Source organism: Grampus griseus (genome assembly GCF_964374135.1).
Source record: "Grampus griseus genome assembly, chromosome: 2".
Taxonomy (NCBI): domain Eukaryota; kingdom Metazoa; phylum Chordata; class Mammalia; order Artiodactyla; family Delphinidae; genus Grampus; species Grampus griseus.
Window position 1 is genome coordinate 12,234,937 of NC_139018.1, and position 24,051 is coordinate 12,258,987.

The 24,051-nt window shown below is 37.7% G+C and overlaps 1 protein-coding gene across 3 annotated transcripts in view; it reads left to right on the top strand.

The window, feature by feature from the left end:
* Positions 1 to 2,079: 2,079 nt before the first annotated feature.
* The window catches only part of TRIP11 (thyroid hormone receptor interactor 11), a 65,945-nt gene continuing 43,973 nt past the window's right edge, over positions 2,080 to 24,051 (top strand). For 2 of the 3 annotated variants that reach the window (XM_082647145.1, XM_082647147.1), the window contains exons 1-8: positions 2,080 to 2,597; positions 6,674 to 6,735; positions 11,634 to 11,744; positions 14,718 to 14,996; positions 16,919 to 16,987; positions 18,833 to 18,998; positions 20,627 to 20,992; positions 23,724 to 23,764. In XM_082647145.1, coding sequence (XP_082503271.1) covers positions 2,459 to 2,597; positions 6,674 to 6,735; positions 11,634 to 11,744; positions 14,718 to 14,996; positions 16,919 to 16,987; positions 18,833 to 18,998; positions 20,627 to 20,992; positions 23,724 to 23,764 — 1,233 coding nt within the window. In that variant the 5' untranslated portion in view covers positions 2,080 to 2,458. The remainder of the gene's footprint in view (positions 2,598 to 6,673; positions 6,736 to 11,633; positions 11,745 to 14,717; positions 14,997 to 16,918; positions 16,988 to 18,832; positions 18,999 to 20,626; positions 20,993 to 23,723; positions 23,765 to 24,051) is intronic. The other variant, XM_082647146.1, reaches the window with a different exon arrangement.

A 24,051-nucleotide genomic window follows, 5' to 3' on the forward strand; every position in this document is an offset into this window, starting at 1 on the left:
TAGGTCCTAAGTTCACGTGGCTCCTTTTCTCAAAGCAATCCCTCAACCTCCTCTAAGTTCCTATACTGGCTTACCAGGTCCTATGTGATCTGCCCTCTCCTATTCTTACTCCTTGGTCCTCACTGCTTACCACCATTCCCCAGCCCACTCTCCTCCAGCCATCCTTGCTTTTTGCTAATCCTCTAACCTGGCAAGGATTCTCCTACCTCAGGACCTTTGCATCAGCTGTTTCTTTTGCCTGGACTGCTCTTTTCCAGATACCCACATGTCTCACTATCTTATTTCCTTCAAGTCTCTGTTCGAATATCACCTTACCAGTGAGGCCTTGCCTGACCACCATCTACAATATTACAAGTGCCATTTCTCCCCACATCCCTTCCATATCATTCTTACCCTGTTTTATATTTTCCCCATAGCAGCCATCACCACCTGTCTTATATTTATTACATTTAATTTCTCATCTGTTCCTTCCCAGTAGAACGCAAGCTCCACGAGATCAGGGACTTTGTGTGTGCTTTTTCTCCTGCTGTATCCCTGGTGCTCAGAATAATGGGAGACACATTAATAACTTGCAGGTCACCTTTATGTCACAATTTTAAAACTTTACACTTAATAGAACTCACCACGTACCAGGCACTGTTCCAAGCACTTAAAAATTACCTTACTTAATCCTCCAAACAACCCTGCCCAGTAGATACTATTATTATCATTCCCCATTTTACAAATGAGAAACTGGTACAGAGAGGTTAAGTAACCTACCCAAGGTCATACAACTAATAAATGAAAGATCCAGGCAGTCAGGCCCCAGAGTCTGCACATCTAACCCCTGGGCAATGATTCCTTTCAAAAAACTACATGGAAAACATTTAAAAAAAACTTCCAGAACGAGATGCAAATTTTATTTGAAAAGCATTCAGATTTCTGGGAGAGCTACTATTCCTATGTGCCATCAGAGTTCAAATACTGGAGGCATTCCCAATGTTCCACTCACAAATGAAATGAAATGAAATCTGTGGCGGCCCCTGCTGTGAATAAAATCGAAGAGAAAGATGCTGGTATATTTGGTGCTATGCTTAAAAGACCTGCAGACCTATCCTGCTCTTTTCAAAGTAAAAATTGTGGCAGTCTCTCTGGCCAGGTAGTGTGTGTCCACATACCACTGCAGCAAATGCCTGTAAGTCACGTGACTTATTTTCCTTTAGGGAGGAAACCAAGCAATTCAGGACACAGGTGTGTGCACCAACTTGTGTAACTGACGGCCGTGGGAGGGGTGGGGCCTTGCAGGGCTAGTGCCACCAATACCTTAGGAGAGTTCACATTAGAAGAGCTTTCCTTCTGTATTAAGTTGGCATACTGTCCTCTAAAAAGTTATTTTTAAAAGAGATTGTTTTTTCAACTTCATGGGTTAGGTCGGCTTCATGAATAAAACTTTTCGTATATTAAAGAAGGCAGGGTATCAACTGTGAGCTGGAAAGCCAGCAGAGAACATTTCCATTATGAAGATAATCTATGTAAGTATGTTTGCTGCCTGGACACTTGAATTTGCAACCCATCCCTTCTGTGTATCCTTAGTTAATACCGTAGTGCCGGGCACAGAGCTGCCCTGGACAGGGTGTAGAATAATCGTTACTGTATACGTGTGATAAGTTATGTAAAGTCCACTTCCTGTCCGGTGGAGGGTCTCCGCCCAGTCTCCTCGCACCGCTGCCTTCGCGAGTGTAGTCAGAATTAAAGCACTCAGGTTTCACCAACAGAGTAGGAGTCCACGGGGTTCCCTTCCCAGGCCACGCCGGCTTTGGGGGGCACCCACCGAGGGTCGGCTCTACCTGAAATCCAGCCGCGGTCGGCCGAAAGCGCAGCGTCGCAGCAGGTTCCGGTCGCTCTTCCACCTGCTGCCAAAGCGGGCAGGCTACGTGGAAGACAACCTTGTCCTGGGCTGGAGGCAGCGGCCACCGCGGCCGCATTTGGTCCTCCGAGATCCCATGTTCCCTTGCGCCAAGGAGACGTCCGGCGGCTCCGCAGGGCCTTTCTACGCCATCGCGGCGCCTCTCTATGGTCCATTGCCGCGTTCAAGGTGGGTGTCATGGCTGCCGGCGTTGAGTTGGCAGGAGTTGCCAACGGAACTGGGGAAAGTCACTAAAGCAGAGGAAGAAGTGGCCTAACCCGGACTGTGGGAAGTCGTGAGAATGAGCGGAGGCCCCGCGGGGGTGCCCATGTCACTGGAATTGGGCCCCTGGTAAAGTCCCAGGCCAGGCCTCTGCGTTTCTAGTCAGAGCCCGGCGGTTGGTGGGGGTCTCCGAAGCCGGCGTTGTCTAGGAACCCCTGTCTTATCAAATCCTGAGTGTTGTGATTTGGACCAGTCCCCCGGAGACAGCGGTTCAAGGACATTTGGCGGGGTCGTCCGACGACGCTGGCCGCCTTTCTCGGAGCGGAGCAGGTTGTTCTCTAACCCGCAGCGATGTCGTCCTGGCTTGGGGGCCTCGGCTCCGGCTTGGGCCAGTCCCTGGGTCAAGTCGGGGGCAGCCTGGCTTCCCTCACTGGCCAGATTTCAAACTTTACGAAGGATATGCTGATGGAGGGCACGGAGGATGTGGAAGGTAACCGCTGGGGCGATGGGAGGGAGGGATTTACTGGGACCCTGGGAGCGTCCGTTTGGTCCCCAAGTCCATCTGTCACGAGACGCAGACAGGTCCAGAGGAGTGTCACTCCTTTTGCCTCTTAACCGATTTTCTCTGGTGAGAGACCATGGGGGTCGGGGGGTGGGGGAAGAGTTCTGGTTCTTCTCCTTTGAGTACCCAGGATAGTTCAGAGCTGTAGAAACTGCCCCTACGTCGCGTAGTTTATTTTTGTTTGGTTCATCCACGCCCACCTCTTCCTTTGCCCTTAACTTGGGGGCGGAACTGATTTTGATCCTCTTCCTTTATACTGACACAGTTTAAAGAATTATTTGTGTATGACACGTCACTTTTGGGGGGTTTTCTTTCTTCGATTTTCGTTAACAATTGAAGTAACTCATAATTAAGGTATTTAGTGACTCTTACTCTTTCTCACTTGAATATATTGTTAGTGAAACATGGGTATGGTTTTCCTATTATTTTATAGTTTTGCTTATTCTGGTGACACATTACAGCGTTCCAGCTGAAAGTGTACTTTTGTGCCTAATTGCCCACTGCCTCCCCCTCCACACCATATTTCTACAGTAGAACAAGTAAGATAACCCTGTTCTTTGGGTACCCTTAGCAACCTTCACTCATTTTTGAAGTCCTCATTTTGTTTTACTAATGAATAGTGACCCAGAGTTACATGGTAATCGTTGATTAAGTTAATTACTCCTTTGATTTCTTGATATTTCTTTCAGCAAGTAGTATTTAGATCAAAAGACTTTTTAAATTTCATTGTGAGTCTGCCTCCAGAGAGATAATGGGTGGTCTTTTGATGAGAGCAGTTTCTTTGGCAGTTTGTTGTAAATAAATTAGAATTCTGGTTTAATTTTTTAATACTGATTTAACTGAGTTTTCATGTTTATTTGGTTGAAATAGAGAACGATGGTTTGATTTAGAAAAATAGTATCTATATTTAGAATTTCTGTGGGGTCTACTTAGAAGGGAGGAAGATTGGGGAGCTGCCGAAATCCATTTAACTGCTTGGGGGTACATCAGGTGGGACAGGTTGGGGATGGGAGTTAAAGGGATTCTTCCTGTGTTCAGGAAAGGCTCATGTGACCCTGAGGGCAGTCAGAAGCAGAGAAGGGCTAGATAACATGGGAAATGCCAAGTCTCTCCTTGTTTCCTAGATAGGGGAAAACAGTTGACTATTCCTTTGACCCTAAGCCAGAAAATAGGCACCCCGCCTCCAACTTGGATGTCCTACAGGCTTAAGGTAGAATTCAGTTTGTTCTTCCCACCAAATGTGCTCCTGTATTCTCAATTTTAATGGTTTCACCATCTACCCATTCTAAACTTGGAAATCTTTGTCACTTTGTTTTGCGACTTTCTTTTTTTTCTCCTACTTCCAATTAGTCACCAAATCTTGTTCATCCTGTGCCTGAATTGTTTGTATTTGTCCTTTCCTTATTATTCCTACTTCCTTACTTCAGATCCCCATTATCTCTCCCACACACTATTTCTCTTTCATGTCCTGTCACTTGTTTCTCCTTACATTACTCCATTTCCTGTTGTGTTGCCAATTACTTTTCTAAAAACAAATGTGCTTTAAAATCTCTTGACTCTGTTACTTACAGGATAAAATCCAAGCCTCTCAATTTTGGGAGACCAGAAACCTATCCTATCTGGGTTCAACCTACCTCTTCCAGTCTCACCTCTTGTTCTCTCCCCTTTTCTCCCAATAGCCGCATATATGCACGTTCATATACACAAGCATGCTTACACCCAGAGCTTCTGCACAGGCAACGTTGTGAGGTACCTACACAGCTCCAGGCCTTTGCATGGAAAGCCCTTCCTTTCTACTTCCTCCACTACCCTCCTTTGCCTGGAAAACAGTTTTTCCTGTATGACCCTGTATGACCCTGTATGACTCACATGTCAGGTACCTGGTGAAACCATTCTCACTCCATGGCAGGCTGAGTTGTGTCTAACAGAACTTTGTGGATCTCTCTCTGACAGCTCTATTTTATTTATCCTTATATTACCAGTATGTGGTCCCTTCCTTGGTACCTAGTAGATGCTCAATAAAAAATTTGCTGAGTGATTAAAAATCTGCTTTTATTGTTTTCCCTTTGCATTAAAATAGGACTTGCTTAACATCCAATTTATTGATTTTGTGACTCATTTAAAAATAGGGTCAGAGTGCAGTTCATTTATTCATTCAACAAGTATTTATTGAGTGTCTACCCTGTGCCAGCAGTGAACAAGAACCGTTCCAAAATAGCACTGTTGATACAACTTGAAAATTATCCATCTTTACAATATCAGAAAGTTGCTCTTTAACCAAACACTATATTGATTTAGGAGCTTGGGCTTTTAAATCAGACATGGATTGAAATTCCACTTCCATGTGTTACAAATTGTGGGATCTTTGGAAAATTATTAAATACTTAACCTTTAAAAAGCAGAGTGTTCTTATCTGTTAAATAGGGATAATTATACCTGTCATGAAGTTGGGAGGATTAAATGAAATCATGAGTGTAAAATGCATGGCACTGTGCCTAACAAATAGTAAGCATCAATAAATGATAGTTGTTATTTTTCTTTTCCCTCATTGAGGAAAACTTTTTTGGTCTGCATAACATCTCCCATTTATTCTTAAAAAGACCAGGATTTTGTGGGGGAGGCTCTGGGGGGAAAAGTCTTCATGACTTTTTTTTTTTTAATCCCTCTTTGAAACAACTGCTGCTTCTAACAATGACCTTCCTAAACAGATTAGATTATAATTTGTTCCCTTCTGAATAGCAATTAGACAATCCTGTCAGAGTTTCAAGCAAGATGTATAAACAACCACCCAAGCATCCCCACCTGATGATTTTCAAAAGAAGAGTGGGTTTGTCACTGTTATTTATTGGATGCCACTTGTATTTTCTTTTGATTTAAACTAATTCAGAGAAATTATTTTTATAGTATTAAAGGGCTGTGAGTAATGAAGAATACTAGTACTTAGAAAAGAAATCTAGCTCTGTGAATGATGATTATCTGGCAGCATCAGCTGTGCCATTTTGGTACTGTGGGCCTTTGACTTTCCTTTTAAATGAAAATGTACAAAACAAGACTGAGCTCATTCACGTTTTAAATAACTTGTGTCTACGTTACTTGAAATAAGTGTTCTTTTGCTGCATTTTTATTCTTTGTTTGTAGGTCATTAATTTTTTGGTAGTATTGGGAGTAGAAAAAGGCCCTCTAAACCCCAGTTTCATAAGAGAAATACATCCTTGGGAATTCCGTGGTGGTCCAGTGGTTAGGACTTGGCGCTTTCATTGCCGAGGGCCTGGGTTCAATCCCTGGTCGGGGAACTAAGATCCCACAAGCCGCACGGCACGGCCAAACCAAGAAAAAAAAAAGAAAAGAAATATGCCCTTAAAACCCCAGCTGCGTAAGTTTCATCAAAATTTATACTAAGCCAACAGAGATAGATTAATTTTCCATAACAAAATTTTTTTTAATTTATTTTATTTTTGGCTGCTTTGGGTCTTCGTTGCTGTGCGCTGGCTTTCTCTAGTTGCGGTGAGCGCGGGTTTCTCATTGCGGTGGCTTCTCTTGTTGCAGAGAACGGGCTCTAGGCTCACTTTTTCAATAGTTGTGGCTCGCGGGCTCTAGAGCGCAGGCTCAGTAGCTGTGGCACACGGGCTTAGTTGCTCTGCGGCATGTGGGATCTTCCCAGACCGGGGCTCGAACCCCTGTCCCCTGCATTGGCAGGCTGATTCTTAACCACTGCGCCACCAGGGAAGCCCCATAACAAAATTTTAATGAACACTTCCATGGGGTAAAGGTAGATGCTCTAGGGTATAGAAGATAGGCAAAGAATGACTTACATGACGATAAAGAACATTTGTGACAATAGAAAGTTGTGATAACAATCAAGTGATGTTTGTCTTCTGAATTTGTTCTTAGATCAGCATACCATTCTGTTTAAAGCTCAGTGAAATATGCTTCCCTTAAAATGCCTGTTTACTTCACATGGTGTTGACTGAGTATATATTCAGTATATGCTGTTTCTTTTGTAGCAGAATTACCTAATGCTAGGAGAAAGGAAGTTGAAGCCATTCATACAATCTTAAGATCAGAGGTAAGGAAACGTTAAAGATTTAGATTTTTTTCTTTTTTGAAGCCATGAAAGTTATTCATACTTTATTTCAGTCCTCTCTTTTTAATGCACTTTTTCTCTCTTTCCCTTTATCTTAATTTTTTTTTTAAGCCCTGTCATCTTCATTTGATGAAGAATATATTTACATGTTACTGCACTTTGCTATTAAATATTCCCACCGCTGCTTCTGAATGCTGGAAGAAGGAAATCTGCCAAATTTAGAAAATAACATTGGCAAGTTTATCATTATCAAGGATTTACTATGTTTTATTAGTATGCTAAACTGCAGTAGTACATTTATTTAAGTATAATGTGAAGAATGCAATTCTGTTTAATCTAGAGCTTTTTAATCCCCTAACATTAAAAAAGTGTGATATTTGTATACAGAGAATGTAGAATATAGGAGTAGCAAATTAATTTTACCATTTTTTTCATTATTAGTCAGTGCCTCATGGTAACTAGCTCTGGACATTGTACTTAATAGGGATGAGGAAATGTTGGAAAGGGTTCAAAGGAAAGCCATAAAGAAAATGAAAGGTTTTAAAGTGGGATCTGTTGTAAAGTACTAAAGACACCCAACTATTTAGCCTTTGGATAAGAACAGCAAGGGAACACTTAATAGTATTTCAGCAAACAGTATTCTTAGAGGACTGTGGTAAGCATGTTTTCCCTTGCTAAGCCCATAAAAGAGAAAATGGAATTTAAATATAAGAAAATACTTTCTGACTGAGCTCTGGTCTAGATTATCAAGGTCAGATTGTGGAATTTGAAAGTAGAGGGATCTCTCGAGAGGGACTATTGAAGTATTCTGCCTCAATAGAAGATGGCAATTTGGTGGCACTTAAGAGACTTTAGCTGTAATTACCTAATTAGTAGATACTTCAGTGACAGATGAATGTAATAGCTTCTTTCTTTGTAAGGCTGAGATAGGAAATCGTCCCTATAGTCCCTAGAGAAATCCTTGAGAAAGCACTCAGGATGGGCCCACCCAGGAAAATTAGATGGCAGAGATGTGTGTAATGGTATTAATTAAGCTAAATTTGCCAGTATACATTTGGGGGAGGGGGGAAGCAAATGGGGTTAACCTGCTTAATGAATGACTGCTCTGTACTGAGGTTGAGAAGAGAGATAGAAATCTTCTGTCCCTCTGTTGATTTCAACTCTAGTCTCTCTCCTAATTTTATCTTTGGACTGTGGCAAGTATGGTTCTAGTGTTCAAAAATATTTATTTTTGGTATAACACATCCCCAAATGAAAGCCAACTTCCTTGCTTGGTGCTTATTCAGAGTACCGTGAGCTACTCAAATACTGGGTTGGCCAAAAAGTTTGTTTGGGTTCCCGGACAAACTTTTTGGCCAACCCAATACTAGAGGAAAACAGACTATTGGACTTTTCAAAGACTTTATTTTCTAAGGTGATTTTGACTATACATGATTCTTGCCTTCTATCAGCACATAAGCACTTCATAAAGGTAATGCCTTATGTGACTGCAATAGGAGAAAGTGAACATATGATTGAAACCACTAGGAGATTACAATAGAAAATTCTATTTATTTAGAAAGTTTTAGTATAGACAGAGGGCAGTATGTTTTCTAGAGGAAATTAGATTTGCTTACAGATGTTAATATTTGAAATTGACTTAATTAGTTAAGTTTCCTCAGTTGCAACTAATGGCAACCAATCTAAGCTAATTTAACCATCTGTGCCAAGAAAAAGTCTTCACGTTTACCATCTCGATCCAATGTACTTCTAATTTTTTTGTTTTAAGTTATTTTATAAAAAATTTACAGAAGTAAGAATAAAGTGATAGTGAAAAACTTTATTACAAATTTTAATAAGAACTTATATATAGCAAATTCAGACTTTTATTCCATGTGTTTCTGCTTTTGAAAGCATATATGCTCAGAATAGGCAATGTTCTTTGAATGCAGTTAACTGCTTATTAACTCTTTTTGTGAACTGGAATGTATCTTGTGAATACTGATTCCAGATTTCAATTACATCTCTAATAGATTTTAACCTATTATTACTTCTGGTTCTTCTTCCTGACTTGTGTCATTAAAACCAATACTTATGAAAACTTTGACGGCTTATGATTTTGTTAAATGCATGGCTGTTTGCTCCATAATTACAAAGCATTTTTATTCTTAGATTTATAAATACCAATTAGAGTGATCAGTCCACTGAGTTTTTTCATTTTTATGTCATCTGTTTCCTCCTAGTCACCTGTGTATACACCTGCCTTCAGCATTTGTCCATGTAGGGACTGTATCAAGTAAATGCTGGTGTACAAATGTGTATAATGAAAGAATACTGTTACATATCCATTTAGTAAAGTGGCATGAATGGTTCAGGTTTTTGTCACAAAATATTGTGAGATAAAATCTTTTCTTATAGAATGACTAACTTCATGAGAACACCATATTTCCTTTTTGCTCTTAGAAATATGTTGTTCACTCCTCAGTTCTTGAGTTTGAGAAATTCATCTAGGATATTGTTATTCGAAGGCTTGTCTGAGATTTTGCTCCTACATTCATTTTCACCATAACCATTAGACTCTAGAGTCTAATGCTGTTTTCTGTCTCTTTGCATTTATCTTCTCAGTTGTCTAATTGTGGAATATTTTCCTCTGTCAGTTTTCTTCTCTGTTGAAAAGTGAAAATTCTGAATTTTCAATTGTGTTCAATGAAAGTGAAAAAAAAAAAAACCTCCCCCCAAAACAAACAAAAAAACCACTGCGAAGATGGTGTCTCCAGATTGGCTTTTTCCTTTTTAAAAGATGATGCAGTACTTTGGGTAATGCAGTCAGAAAACTGGTTATTTCACTGTTGCATCATTCTTCTAGGTGATTCCATCAGTTCTTCTGTTTTCTTAAGTCTTTTTTTTAACATAGTTGTAAATAATTGATGATTAATGATTAATTCTTAGGATGATAAAATAGCAAAACGTTTCAAGATACAGAAAAAACAAGATCATTGTGACCTCATGATTATTCTTAGATTTATATTGTAAAAGGGCCCAATGTACCCTTATGGTAATTGCAAGATAGAATGAGTTTTAATCTTTTTTTTTTAAAAGTGTATTTTCTCTTTGTTTGTTGGAAGACTACTAGGAAAGAATAAATGTTTTAAATATCAGTCCTTAATACTACTCAAAAAAGAAACTCACAAACTAAAATTGGTTCCAGTAGACCTTGATGATATAACAAGGGTTAAGCACCATGGAATAATTTAAGGATATGAGTATCTCATGGATTCCAAGGCATAAATTTTAGCCCGTCTTTAGGAAAGGGCTTCAACCAGAACTGGATGCCATCGGGAATCCATCTGTCTCACTTTTATTCCTCTGTGTTCTTTGTGTGTGTTTATTCTTTTTTCCTTTCAGACCAGCCCCCTCTGCTTCACATTTCATATAATAGAAAATATGACCACGGACAACTCCTGGCATGTTTTGGGTCAGCCACATGAAGAGAATCTGTCCTTCATATGCTTTATCAGCCTGACTCTTACATGACTAGGGAGATGAGGAAAGACAACCAATTAGTTATTGGCCAAATTGAAAGTTTTCCAGTTCTAGTTATTCATCAGCGTTAAACAAGTAGCCTTAGGTATTTTTATGTGAAAAAGCCTAGAGTGGACTTTACGACTAGGTTTTGACTTTAGTATATTCTCTTGCTTCAGTTATGTATGGTATTTTCATGTGAACAGCTCACAGAAAATCGTGCAAATGCAGCCAGTACATTAGAAGGTAATTAGCTGTGTGACCATTGATCCTGTTTCTTATTCATATTTCTGCAGGATAACCAAGGTCTGTTAGATTTCTGGAGATAGACTCCCAAAACTAGAGTTTGTGTGTGTGATAATTTTTCCTTTATTTTACACCATTGATTTTCTCTGGGAATTCATTTAATCTCCCTGGTTCATAATTTTCACATATGTTGATGTAAGAAATTCCTAGAATCTAAGAAGAAAACAGATGACATCCTCAAAGTGAAAAATCTTCACCTTCTAGCGAGAGCTTTCTTTCCCACCATGAATCTCCTTATTCTCAGTTATCATTGTTAAACTCTGCTTGCAGATACATTAGTAGAATTCTTAGTATATTATTATCTGTAATAATTTGTAAATTCCTTTTTGCAGAAAGTTTTAGTGTCCGTTTCTCTTGCTCCATTATACCCTTATGCATTCAAATGTCAAAGGATGATATTAGGTTAATAATTTAATACTTAGGTACATAAAATTTAAGTAATTTTTTCCAGCATCTTAAAACAAAAGACTGTGATGTCCAGATTCATTGAATTATATTTAGAGTATTTTTTGTACTTCTAACTGTAGTTTTCCAAACTGAGTTCTATTAGTGGTTTTTAAAATGGATTTTTCAGAGGTGCCTCACTCAGGAGCCTAGGGTTCAGTCAGACAAGTAATGTCAGTTTTTGTCCTCCTACCTATACGTCAGCCATAAGTCTTTTTTAAAAAAGGTTTCTTTAAAAAATTTCTACTGTTCAGGGAGAAAACAAAAGTTTAAGCATGTACGCTAGGTCATTCATTTACCAGACACTTATTGCCTACTGTATGCTAGACACTGGGTGTACAAAGATGGGGGAAACACTGATCAGTGAGTTTTCCTTAGCAGAAAATCAAACTGATCAAGATTTTTAAAAAACTTTGGTTCAGAATTATGCATAATCTCTATAAACATGCTTATTGCACTTGTAACTTTAATTGAAATTGTGGTTTAAAGGTCAGAATTCTGAGACCTACTATAGTACATCTTTTTTGTGCATGAAGCAATATGTTTTTCATAATGCCCTGCACATAACTGTTACTAGCATGTTTTACGTTTAGTCTTTTTGTTGAAAACACTTTTTTCGTTGCTTCTAGAATGAGAGACTCAAAAAACTTTGTACTGATCTGGAAGAGAAGCATGAAGCATCAGAGCTTCAAATAAAGCAGCAGTCTATGAGTTATCGAAATCAACTGCAACAGAAAGAGGTAAAGGTTATTACAGTTACTTCATGTTTACTTCACTGTAATGTATTTAGGATGGTTTCTAAGAGTTATAATATAAATCAAGCTCTGTTTAGATCCATGAAAATATCAAAAGGGTGTTGAAATTAGTAATTTCCAACTCAGTATGATATCACTAATTTAACAAGAACTCTGAAAGCTTTTACGTTTATATTACATAAACTAACCTTTGTGGAGTTTAATTTCTACTTTCCAAAAGAAGAAAAGTCTTTGTGTACAATATCTTCAGGCATTTGTTGCTTATAATTTCTGATTTTATGAAACTTATTTCTCATCTATTTACCTAAATTTGTTTTAAATCATTGTGATTGTTAATAACATTTCTTTTTAAAAAAATGATTTTAACTACAAGTGTTAACATATGCTTACTAGTGTTTACTTGATTTTCCATGGAAAAACAGAATATTAGGTATTTTATAGTTGACTTATACTGTTCTATAATTTTTCCCCCTTTAGTTTGATAGAAATGGTTATTTTGGAGGTAGCTTATCTTTCCTTTGCAGTTTTGATAATATTATATAATTTAACCAGTGTTACTACAAATCCTTAAAATAATAGACTATGTCCCTAATGTTTCATTCTGTCGTTGAATTCTCTTTAGTGTTTAGTATGTAAGTGGAATTCAGTAAATGATTCTGTGGAATTGAGCCACAGAATTTCTTGTTTAATTATCCAGATCACTGGGGTGTTCTTCAGTTTGTTGATTAAATGTTCATTTCTACCATCACTTTATATTTGGGTTTTTAAAATTTAGATGCATTGATTTCAAGTTCTTTTAGTGACATACTAAGATGAAAAATAAACCACATTGAAGATAAATATAAACATTTAAAGAAGAACTTAAATTTCCAATCTGTTTGGAATTGATTTCATAAAATACAATAAAAATGAATAACTACAAAAATAAAATGAATGTAAAAAAGCACAGTTACAAGTTCAAATTAAAGTTAAAAGCCCACTTTTTTTTTGGTAAAGATTCAAAAGATGTAAAATTACTCTGTCAACTTGCTTTATTTTTTTAAACTTTATTTATTTGTTTATTTTTGGCTGCGTTGGGTCTTCGTTGCTGCGCGCAGCCTTTTCTCTGGTTGCGGCGAGCGGGGGCTACTCTTTGTTGAGGTGCGCGAGCTTCTCATTGCGGTGGCTTCTTTTGTTGGGAGTACGGGTTCTAGGTGCACAGGCTTCAGTAGTTGTGGCTCACAGGGCTCGAGCCCGTGTCTCCTGCCTTGGCAGGTGGATTCTTAACCACTGCGTCACCTGGGAAGCCCCTGTCAACTTGCTTTAAAAGTCTTTAAGCCTTACTCTTTCAGTTTCTTTACTTATCTTGTCATGGACTGGTAGCAAACATTCATGGCATTGGTCCACAGACCACACTTTGAGCAGCACTGATTTACAGATACTCCAATAGAGCAGTAGCTGAATCACCCAGGGGTTTACAGCTGAATCATAAAAAATACACATTGTTAGGTCCTCTAGGAGATTCTGATTTAGCGTACTGGGAAGGGGCTCTGGTATTGGTATTTTTTGAAAACCCCATAGCTGATTCTGATGCTTACATCCTAGTTGAAAAAACTGCTGTGGAATAATCTGGCATTTTATTTTCTACTTCACTATGGATATTAGAGGGCAAATTAAGAATTCAAGTTTAGGAATACGTCTTTGTTAGTAGAGTTTGTACTTTTTAACTCTACAACTTGATATAAATGTCTGTTGTATAATGAGAACTTTCTTTGCATTATAGCTACATTTGAAAAGAATTGTTGATTTCAGTACTTTTTACTAGAATGAAAGATAATATATACTTTAGATCTGCTATTTTCTGAATCTCTTTGTTGCTCTCGTTGTGATGTTCATACTGCCCAGAGATGCAATTTGCCTCATGTCATTTATGGGAAAATAAAATTTGTACATTATTGTAAATCTCCATTAGAGAAGGGGCTCTGATACGAAAAAATGTCTGTTTACTATGACATTTAACATAATTGTATTTGGTTTTTGTTTGTCTAATTGCTTGACATTAGAAATACTGTTACTTGCTGACTGTCTCCTCAGTATCAGATTTTCCTCCATTGTGGCAGGTTGTCTTTTGGACTAGCTTGAGTATTTTACAGAAAGCTTATTTCAGTTTTCTCTAGCTTGCTTTTATGTTTTGAGTAATCTTTTACTTGGAATGGATGTGGCATTATGGTAAGTCCTATTTTTATAACTTCTTTTGGACATTGACTTGGTATTGCAAGCCTTCAGTCAAAACTCTACTCGGGGTTTCACGGTTTTTATACTGTTGTCTCCCTGAATAGAGTCAGATTTTCACGGGCCTTTCTTTGCCAAGGCTAAAGCCAAGGCCTCTTTCAGTGCATGATTTCCTTCTAAGGCTAATGGGCTATTAATCATAGGCTTACTGTGAAGATCGGATTAATAAATCAAAGCTTCCTTCTAGCTGTGTTGTGTAGACCAGTACAGAGTTACCTGATTCATGGTGCATTTTAAGCCTAAATCCAGCCATACATAATCAGTTACCAAAGACTCTTCCAACAGGTGTTCTAAGGAAGCTTACAGTGCATAGACTGTTGCAGCTTTTATTTTCTCATCTCTTGAGGCTTGATAATCACAAACAGAACCCTAAGAAATTGCGTATATACTATACTACCTGGTATGTAGAAGGTGGTAAACTGATGTTTAACTGAGCATTTTATTGCTTTAGTTAATGTATGAGTGGAATTCTGTTGCTCATATTAATCGGAACATTATGCTCTTTGGTAGTCATGGTTTTGAAATAAAAATGTTATGTTGGAGTGTTATAGACAACTTGGATTCAGTTGATGGAGTACTGTCGTTGGGTAATCTTAAACTATTATAACTTTTAACATTATGAATGTATAAAAGGGTCAATATGGTTATTTTGAAGTACCTTCTCTAAAATATGGATTATAAATATAGGTAGAAATCAGCCATCTTAAAGCAAGACAGATCGCGCTGCAGGATCAGTTGCTGAAGCTACAGTCAGCTGCTCAGTCAGTGATTTCAGGAGCTGGTGGTGTACCAGCAACCGCTGCATCTCCTTCATTCAGTTACGGTTTAAGTCATCATGCTTCAGCGTTCCACGATGATGACATGGATTTTGGTGACATCATTTCATCACAACGAGAAATAAACAGATTGTCAAATGAAGTTTCAAGACTTGAGTCTGAAGTTGGCCACTGGAGGCATATTGCTCAAGTAGGTAGAATTTTCATGAATTTTTGAAAACTGTGAGTGAGTAAAAGTAACGATGCTGTGTGTAGAAGTCTTGGTATCAGAAAGAACCCTGGACTAGGAAGTCAGAAACCTGTATTCTGATTCAGCCAGTGACTTTTTAAATGGTTTTAGTCAGGTCATCTTTCTCTCTCAGCCTCAGTTTCCCCTTCTGTACAATATTTGGAAGAAATTTCCAAAAAATTTAAAGCAAGAGAACCATGCTTTAAAATAAAATTAAAAGCTACAAGTCCAGCACTTAAAGGAGACAAAAATGGAGTTGCTGTGGTTGAACCAGCACCTCTTCCCCTGGAGTCCCTGAGACTTCTCTGGTGGAACCAAGACACCAGATTTGAAACTACTTGCTTAGATGTTGTCTGAGGTTCTTCTTTGCATTAATTATATGTAAAATGAAAAATCTGATAATTGGGATTATAAAACACATAAACTATTATGTGTTGTTTCTCACACATTAGAATAGAAATTAAGTCCTTCCTATTTTGGGCTGTAAACTTTCTTCCAAGGATCCCTTTTTTGTCTTCTTTATCAGATTTTATTTATTACTGAGGTTGCCAATACACATGAGACCTGAAATAAACTGGAACATTGTTCATATAGACTTTATTCCATCAGTGTGGAGAAAAATAAAGTACATAAGTAAAGAGATTATTTTCTATCTTTTTGTGAGTGTAATCTTGTTGTGTAAAGGAGAAATCCTCCCAATTAAAATGACCTCCTGGGCTTCCCTGGTGGCGCAGTGGTTGAGAGTCCACCTGCTGATGCAGGGGCCGCGGGTTCGTGCCCCGGTCTGGGAAGATCCCACATGCCGCAGAGCGGCTGGGCCCGTGAGTCATGGCCGCTGAGCCTGCGCGTCCGGAGCCTGTGCTCCGCAACGGGAAAGGCCACAACAGTGAGAGGCCCACGTACCGCAAAAAAAAAAAAAAAAAAAATCTCCTTTCTTGTTGAGCCAAGAAAAATATTCTGTGGTGTTTTCCTTCTTATTTTGTAAAAGTATTGTCTTCCCTAATTAGTTAACAAACTCTTGAATGGTATCTTGTATTTATTGTGTATTAGTCACTATTGGACTAGGTTCTTTAAAGGGTGCTTGGCATTCTTTAATAAGAATTTGGGAAATAAATGCCCCCCATTTTTTCTTACTTGTTTTTTAAATTTTTGTTAATTGAAGTATAGTTGATTTATAATAGTTTCAGGTGTACAACACAGTGATTCAGTATTTTTATAGATTACACTCTGTTTAAAGTTATTATAAAATATTGGCTGTATTCCCTGTGCAAATGCCCCTTTTTAAAAAAACGTATCTTCTAATAAAGTTAGTTTCTGACTTTCTCTTTTTTTTTTTTACATCTTTATTGGAGTATAATTGCTTTACAATGGTGTGTTAGTTTCTGCTTTGTAACAAAGTGAATCAGTTATACTTTACATATGTTCCCATATCTCTTCCCTCTTGCGTCTCCCTCCCTCCCACCCTCCCTATCCCACTCCTCTAGGTGGTCACAAAGCACCGAGCTGATCTCCCTGTGCTATGCCCTGTGCTATGTGGCTGCTTCCCACCAGCTATCTGTTTTACGTTTGGTAGTGTATATATGTCCATGCCACTCTCTCGCTTTGTCACAGCTTACCCTTCCCCCTCCCCATATCCTCAAGTCCATTCTCTAGTAGGTCTGTGTCTTTATTCCTGTCTTACCCCTAGGTTCTTCATGACATTTTTATTTTCTTAAATTCCATATATATGGGTTAGCATATGGTATTTGTCTTTCTCTTTCTGACTTACTTCACTCTGTATGACAGATTCTAGGTCTATCCACCTCATTACAAATAGCTCACTGACTTTCTCTTTTATAAGAAAATCAGTACAACTATTTTCTAATTGTGTTTTTCTGATCTAGACTTCTAAAGCACAAGGATCAGATAGCTCTGATCAAAGTGAAATCTGCAAACTACAAAATATCATTAAGGTAAGGTGGATTGTTGGAACAGTGGCTGTTATACATCTAAAATTTGCTTATTAAAAGTATAAGCCTAGGGGCTTCCCTGGTGGTGCAGTGGTTAGGAATCCGCCTGCCAGCGCAGGGGACACAGGTTCGGGCCCTGGTCCGGGAAGATCCCACATGCCACAGAGCAACTAAGCCCGTGTGCCACAACTGCTGAGCCTGGACTCTAGAGCCCTTGAGCCACAACCACTGAAGCCCATGCGCCTAGAGCCCATGCTCCGCAACAAGAGAAGCCACCGCAATGAGAAGCCTGTGCACCTCAACAAAGAGTAGCCCCCGCTCGCTGCAACTAGAGAAAGCCCACGTGCAGCAACAAAGACCCAACACAGCCAAAAATAAATAAAATAAATAAATTTTTAAAAAGTATAAGCCTAAATTAATAAAAGGCTCAGTTATAAAAGTATTTTATAGATTATGATATTCACTTTTTTTGCTGTTTTTATATCTTCTCCATTTTTTATGGCACCTTAAGTATATAATAATATCTCTCTTTCCAAAATCATTTGGTTTTGAATATTTATTAGGTAGTTTATATTTCATAAGTTTCTATCTTCTATTGTATCTCGTAAAACAGTCTTTATTAAAACAATTCTAGGGTCACTGAAATATCAAGATACTGACAAAATACAATGTTAATATTATTTATTGTAAACAATTATTTTCCCTTCATGGTGGAATTTTGCTAGTTTGTGTCAGTTATTTCCTTCCAGAGAAGTCTCAGTTACATATACTTAGCACGGCAGTGAATTGTTTTTAGTATGTAAATTATTGTTATGTTAGAATTTTTTGGTTTTTGGTTTTATTTTTATTACAATACCAGTGTGGATGGGTTCCTCATTCAGACCTGGCTTTGAATCCTGGCTGTACTAGTTACCAGCTGTGCTGCTTTGGGCGAGTTACTTAACCTTTACAAGCTTCTGTTTATCATCAGTGAAGTAGATATCATAATACCTCTCTTGTAGGATTGTTTTTGAGGTTTAAATGTAAACTTCCTTGTCAAGTACTGGCACATAAGTAAGTGTGTAGGACTAAAGAATAACTTTATTTCTCTTCTCAGGAAATAGAAGCTAATTTATTGATTAGGATTCTTGGCTACAAGCAACAAAAACGGTCTCTGGCTAAGTAAAGCATAAGAGGGTTTATTAGAAGGAGCCAGGTACTCTGTCCACAGGATTGAAGGAAAAATTGAGCATTTTGGCCTCAGGAAGGGTAGAAATTAGACCAGCATCAGAGATCTAGGTAGCGGGACACAGTGGATAGGCTCTCCAGGGTGCAGCTATTATAATGCTTCTGGTCTAACCAGTTTCCCTCTTTGAAAGACGCAGCTGAATATCCAGGTTCCTAGGAGAGAGATAGTGGTCTCAACTTGGGTAGCGAGACACCTTGGTTGACAGTTTAGGGGTCCTATCAAAACTGAGAGAAGGAAAGACTGAGCAAAAAGATAGGTATAATAGGACAACAGGAACAGATTGGCCAGAAGGTGGACGCTGATATTGGTGGAATATGTCATTAGCAGAAGTTCATGGTTACAGATACTAAAGAGAAAAAGATATTTTTGCTTGCATTTTGTTTCAGTTGTTTATTGCTGGTGTTCCCTCATTAAAAGTAGAAAAATTGCTTTTAAGGCCCAAGAAAGGAAAGGGTGGGGTCTTTTAGAATTGTCCAGATTTGGGGCCTGTACTTAAATTTTTTCAGCCTGAGCATGTTCAGAGAATTATTTTTAATAATATGGACTTTTGGACAACAATGAAATAGTTTAGTTAAATTCATTTATTTTAAATATGGTTAACTTCGTTTTTATTTTTTAAGGAACTTAAACAGAACCGAAGTCAGGAAATTGACAACCATCAACATGAAATGTCAGTATTGCAGAATGCACATCAACAGAAATTGACAGAAATAACTCGTCGGCATCGAGAAGAATTAAGTGACTATGAAGAACGGATTGAAGAACTGGAAAATCTGTTACAAGAAGGTTATTAATTTTGTTAGTTTAGTGTATTAAATGACATAATTAAATGATAGACTTAGCTGATGTAAACTTGGTCAAAGTTCTAAGGAGTGAGTAAATGACTGGTTCTGCTCATCTGCCAGAAATTTACAGCGGCACCACTATTGTCAAGATTCTGCAAAAATGGAAAAGTCCTTTTACCTTTGTGGTAAATAGTTATAATACAGAGATCTCTTTGCATTGTTTGGTGTGTTTTTACTTTATTTCAAACTCAGATACAAAGGCTTCTTAGTATTTGATTCAAGTAATATCTTTCCTTAACTATTTATTTAAAAATGTTTTGTGTATTACGGTAATTTAACTTTTTTTAAAAAAAGACTTTATTTTTTTAGAGCAGTTTTAAATTTATAACAAAATTGAGGAGGTACAGAGATCTCCCTTATACCCCATTCCCCCACATGCATAGCCTCCCCCACTATCTACATCAGTCATCAGAATAGTACATTTTTTTACCAAGGCACATCATAGTCACCCAAAGTCCATATTTATCTCAGAGTTTACGTTTAGTGTTGTACATTCTATGGATTTGGACAAATGTATATCATCATAATATCATACAGAGTATTTTCACTGCCCGAAAAAACCCTCTGTGCTCTGCCCATTCATTCCCCCCATCCCACCCTTAAAACCACTGATCTTTTTACTATCTTCATTGTTTTGCCTTTTCCAAAATTGTCATATACTTGGAACCATATAGTATGTAGCCTTTTCAGATGGACTTCTTTCACTTAGTAATATGCATTCAAGTTTCCTCCATGTTTTTTTTTTAATTTATTTTTTATTGAGGTGTAGTTTTTTTTTTTTAAATATTTATTTATTTTAGCTTAGTTGCACACACGGGATCTTTGTTGCAGCATGTGGACTCCTTAGTTGCGGCATGTGGGCTTCTTAGTTGCAGCATGCATGTGGGGTCTAGTTCCCCAACCAGGGATCGAACCTGGGCTCCCTGCATTAGGAGCACGGAGTCTTACCCACTGGACCACCAGGGAAGTCCCTATTGAGGTGTAGTTGATGTACAATATTATATAAGTTTCAGGTGTACACTTCCTCCATGTTTTTTCATGGCTTGATAGCTCATTTCTTTTTAAGCGCTGAATAATATTCCATTGTTTGGATGTGCCACAGTTTTTTTATCCATTCACCTACTGAAGGACATCTCAGTTGTTTCCAAGTTTTGGCAATTATGAATAAAGCTGCTATAAACATTCTTGTTCAGGTTTTTGTGTGGATTTGCTTCCTGCTCCTTTGGGTAAATACTAAGCAGTATGATTGCTGGATCATATGATAAGAGTATCATATTTGTTAATTTTGAAAGAAATCATTAAACTCTTCCAAACTGGCTGTATCATTTTGCATTCCCACCATCAGTGAATGAAAGTTCCTGTTGCTCCACTTCCTTACCAGCATTTGGTGGTGTTAGTGTCTGGATTTTGGACATTCTAATGAGTAGTTTTATCTCACTGTTATTTTAGCTTTTCTTTTTAAGCCTTCCAAGTTCTGAAGTCTGTTAAATCTTCAGTTGTATACAGCAGGCTATTTGTCTCTTGGTACTTGACATTTGATGTGTCCCTGATTTTATGTTTATGTTCTAGGTGGCTCAGGAATTGCAGTAACTGATCACTCTAAAATCCATGAGATGCAAAAAACTATTCAAGTTCTACAAGCTGAAAAAGTAGAGTCTACAAAAAAAATTGAAGAACTTGAGAATAAAATAAAAGGCATAAATAAAAAATTATCTTCTGCAGAAAATGACAGAGGTGTTTTGAAGAAGGAACAAGAACGACTAAGTGTGGAAAACAGACAATTACTTGAAGAATGTGAAAGCTTGAAACTGGAATGTAGTAAATTGCAGCCTTATGCTGCGAAGCAAAGTGATACTGTGACAGAAAAGGAAATAATTCTTCCACACAGTTCTTCAGTAGAAGAAGAAGTGTTCAGATTGCAACAAGCACTGTCTGGTATAAAATGTTTGGAACTTATTTCTGATTGGTGTTTCATTTCATACTAGTTGTTTTCAGAGACAAACACTTGAATAATTGAACACTATGGAAATGACTATGTGGAATTTGAATAGAATTGCTTGCTTTGGATTCAGTGCCATAATTAATAGATCACAAATAGGATATTTCTACTAAAAGGGTTAAGAATCGGCTAGGTTTCTTTCAGCCTCCCTTCTTCATCCTTTAAGTATTTACATGGAACTCATTGACTTAGGAGGCTATGTAGATTTCTGAGAAATGCTTATGTAAACATTTGTTGGGAGGAGGTTACCAAGTACTTCCTGTAACTCGTTAGGGCCCAAACCCTCCAGTTAGAGAATGCAGTCTATCTTCTTCAAAAGTCTATATTACCTTTCAAAATGATCTGTACCTAAGCAGACCTAAGAATAATAAGAGCCGTAGGTCTTCCACCACTTACTATGCTCAAGATGATATTTAGTTACCGTACCAGTGTTGTAGCTTACAAAAAAAAAAATATTGAATGAAATAGGCCTAACACCAGTATTTATTTATGCCAGGAAAACATAATGGGAGCTCTTCCACTGAAAAGATGCATTTTATTTTTCACTCTGTCCTCTTCTCACAATATGAACTTTCACTTTATGAACTCATTCCTGCTCTAGAGGTTTCTAGCCCTTATGTGCTTGTGATACCCCCTGCCTGCCCCTTCTGTGTTCCTTACTTAGTTGTTTATCGTGAGCTCCTGACCTGGAGTAAATTTAGAGTTAGGCTCAAAGTAGAGTGACCCTCTTCCTCCCCTCTTCCTTTCCCTACCTCGGTGATTGGTAGCATTTACCACTCTCCCAAAACAGAAAACTTGAAGTTATCACCTTGCAAGTCCTATAGGTTCTATTTCCTTGACTTCTCTCTGGCTCAGTGCTATTTCAGGATTGTGTCGCAGAGGAGCTCTAGGGTTTCTCATAGGTGCCTCAGTCTTGGGACTGCCATGAAGACAAAGGGAAGGCTGTGTGGTGGGGTTCTGGATGACTTTGTCATTTGACTTCAGAGTAGCTCTGTTCTTCTCAAAATAAATTTATTTTCTTAATATATTGGGTGATCCATATGAGTTTATTTGCTTTAAAAACAAACCTGCTGCCCTAGTCCTTCCCCTTTTCTCCATTTCCACTGCCACTGAATAACTTCAGCCAATTATAATTTCTTTTTGCCTGTTTAACTATAGCAGTCTCTTAGTAGAGCAGAATAGCATAGTGGCTAAGAACATGACTAGGTTGGAATCCAGCTCCAGCACTAACTGACTGACCTTGGACAGTTAATTAACATCCCTATACTTTGGGTTTTTCATCTCTATGGTTGGGATAATAATACTATCTCATTCGTGGTTGTAGTAGTAGGATTTTATGAGTTACTAGCTGCAAAGTTCTCTCTAGAACAGTGTCTAGCCCATAATAAGCATTATAAAAGTGTTACCTATTATTCTCTGGTGTCCATGATTCCTTCTTCAATCAATATGTTTTCTTTCTGCAGCCAGAATGATTTTTCAGAAATGTAAAGCAGGTCACTTCCCTGATTTTAGTACTTTGTGGCTCCCTGTGGATTTCAGGATACAGTCTAAACATCTTAGTTGGACATACGGTGTCTTTCATGATCTGGTCTCTGTCTACCTCTGCAGTTTCAACTCTTCCCATTTTCCTAACATTCTAAGCTTTAGCCGTGTTGAACTTTCTCTATAGCTCCTTAAAGCCAGCAATGTTGTCTCTAAGCTCTGTTGCCTTTGCATTTGTTGCTTTTTCTGTGTGGAGTGTCTCTGTTTTTTCCCCCCACTAACTCTTAGTATATTAAGCTTCAATAGAGGTGTTGCATCCACCGGGAGGTACCTAGCACTGCTGCTTCCCTGACCCCATTCACCCCACTCCCCCGGCCCTCCTAGTTTGGATGAGTTGTTTGGCCCTTTTGCTCTGGTAGCACCTGTGCTCCCTATATCACACTGTACTGTTCTCATGTGTTTCCTTTTTTATCTTCCCCTCTAAATTGTAAGCTTCTTGAGAGCAAGCGTGGACTAAATTTTTCCATCTTGTTTAGCAACTCACAATATTTCTTGAGTGAACATTGAATGAATTACTTCAGCTGAACTCATGGTATTTTGTCTTTGTGTTCTTCTTCTAGAACTACTTCTATTTGTGGATCTATCTCTAATACCAGATTGAATGGTCTTTTTATTAGTAGTCATGTCTAAGTCACTTTAGAAAATTGAGAGATTATTTTATTATTGTGGTATAACATACATATAGCATATTGGGGTGTAACATACCAATATGTGGTATAACATATTGTGGTATAATATACATTGTTTTTTCTTTTTTCTAATCTTAGTCCTTATACTATTTCCTGATACACAGACTAATCAGCTCATTTTGAAATGCAGTTGTTGTTAATGTTTTTATCCAGGCAAGAACTTATGACTCATCCAGAATACAGTTATAAATTCTTTCTTATACTAGTCCATAGAATTGGATTTTAACATAGTTTCTGACTGACATTTATATTATGACTTCTTCAGTATAGTCAAAATAGAAATACAAAATAGCAAAAATACATTTCACTGTTAGGGCTTGCTAATTATGCTTATAAATAACATTTTAATTGGATTTCATTTGTGAATTTAGTATAGGAGATAATTACTAAGTTATTTTAAAGAATTTTAATGTCAGATCCATTGTTGTTTTTACAGATGCTGAAAATGAAATAAAGAGACTGAGTAATTTAAACCAGGTAAACTAATTTTTAAGAGAGAAAGCTTTTGTCTTCGGTTTACCAAGAAAAAGGATTTTGGTTATTTATAATTACTTATTTTGTGTTTTTTACAATTCATGTGAACTTATCCAAGGAACTTTCATCTTAGTAATTTTATGTTTGCTGATTAGTAACAGAATCTTCTTGCATCATAAATTGATATAATTTTAAAAGTACATAATTGAAAAATGCAAGTATATTTCTTTGAAGGTTAATTTGACAAATGATACGTATGTGTAGACAGTGGAAGCAGATCCTCTACCAAA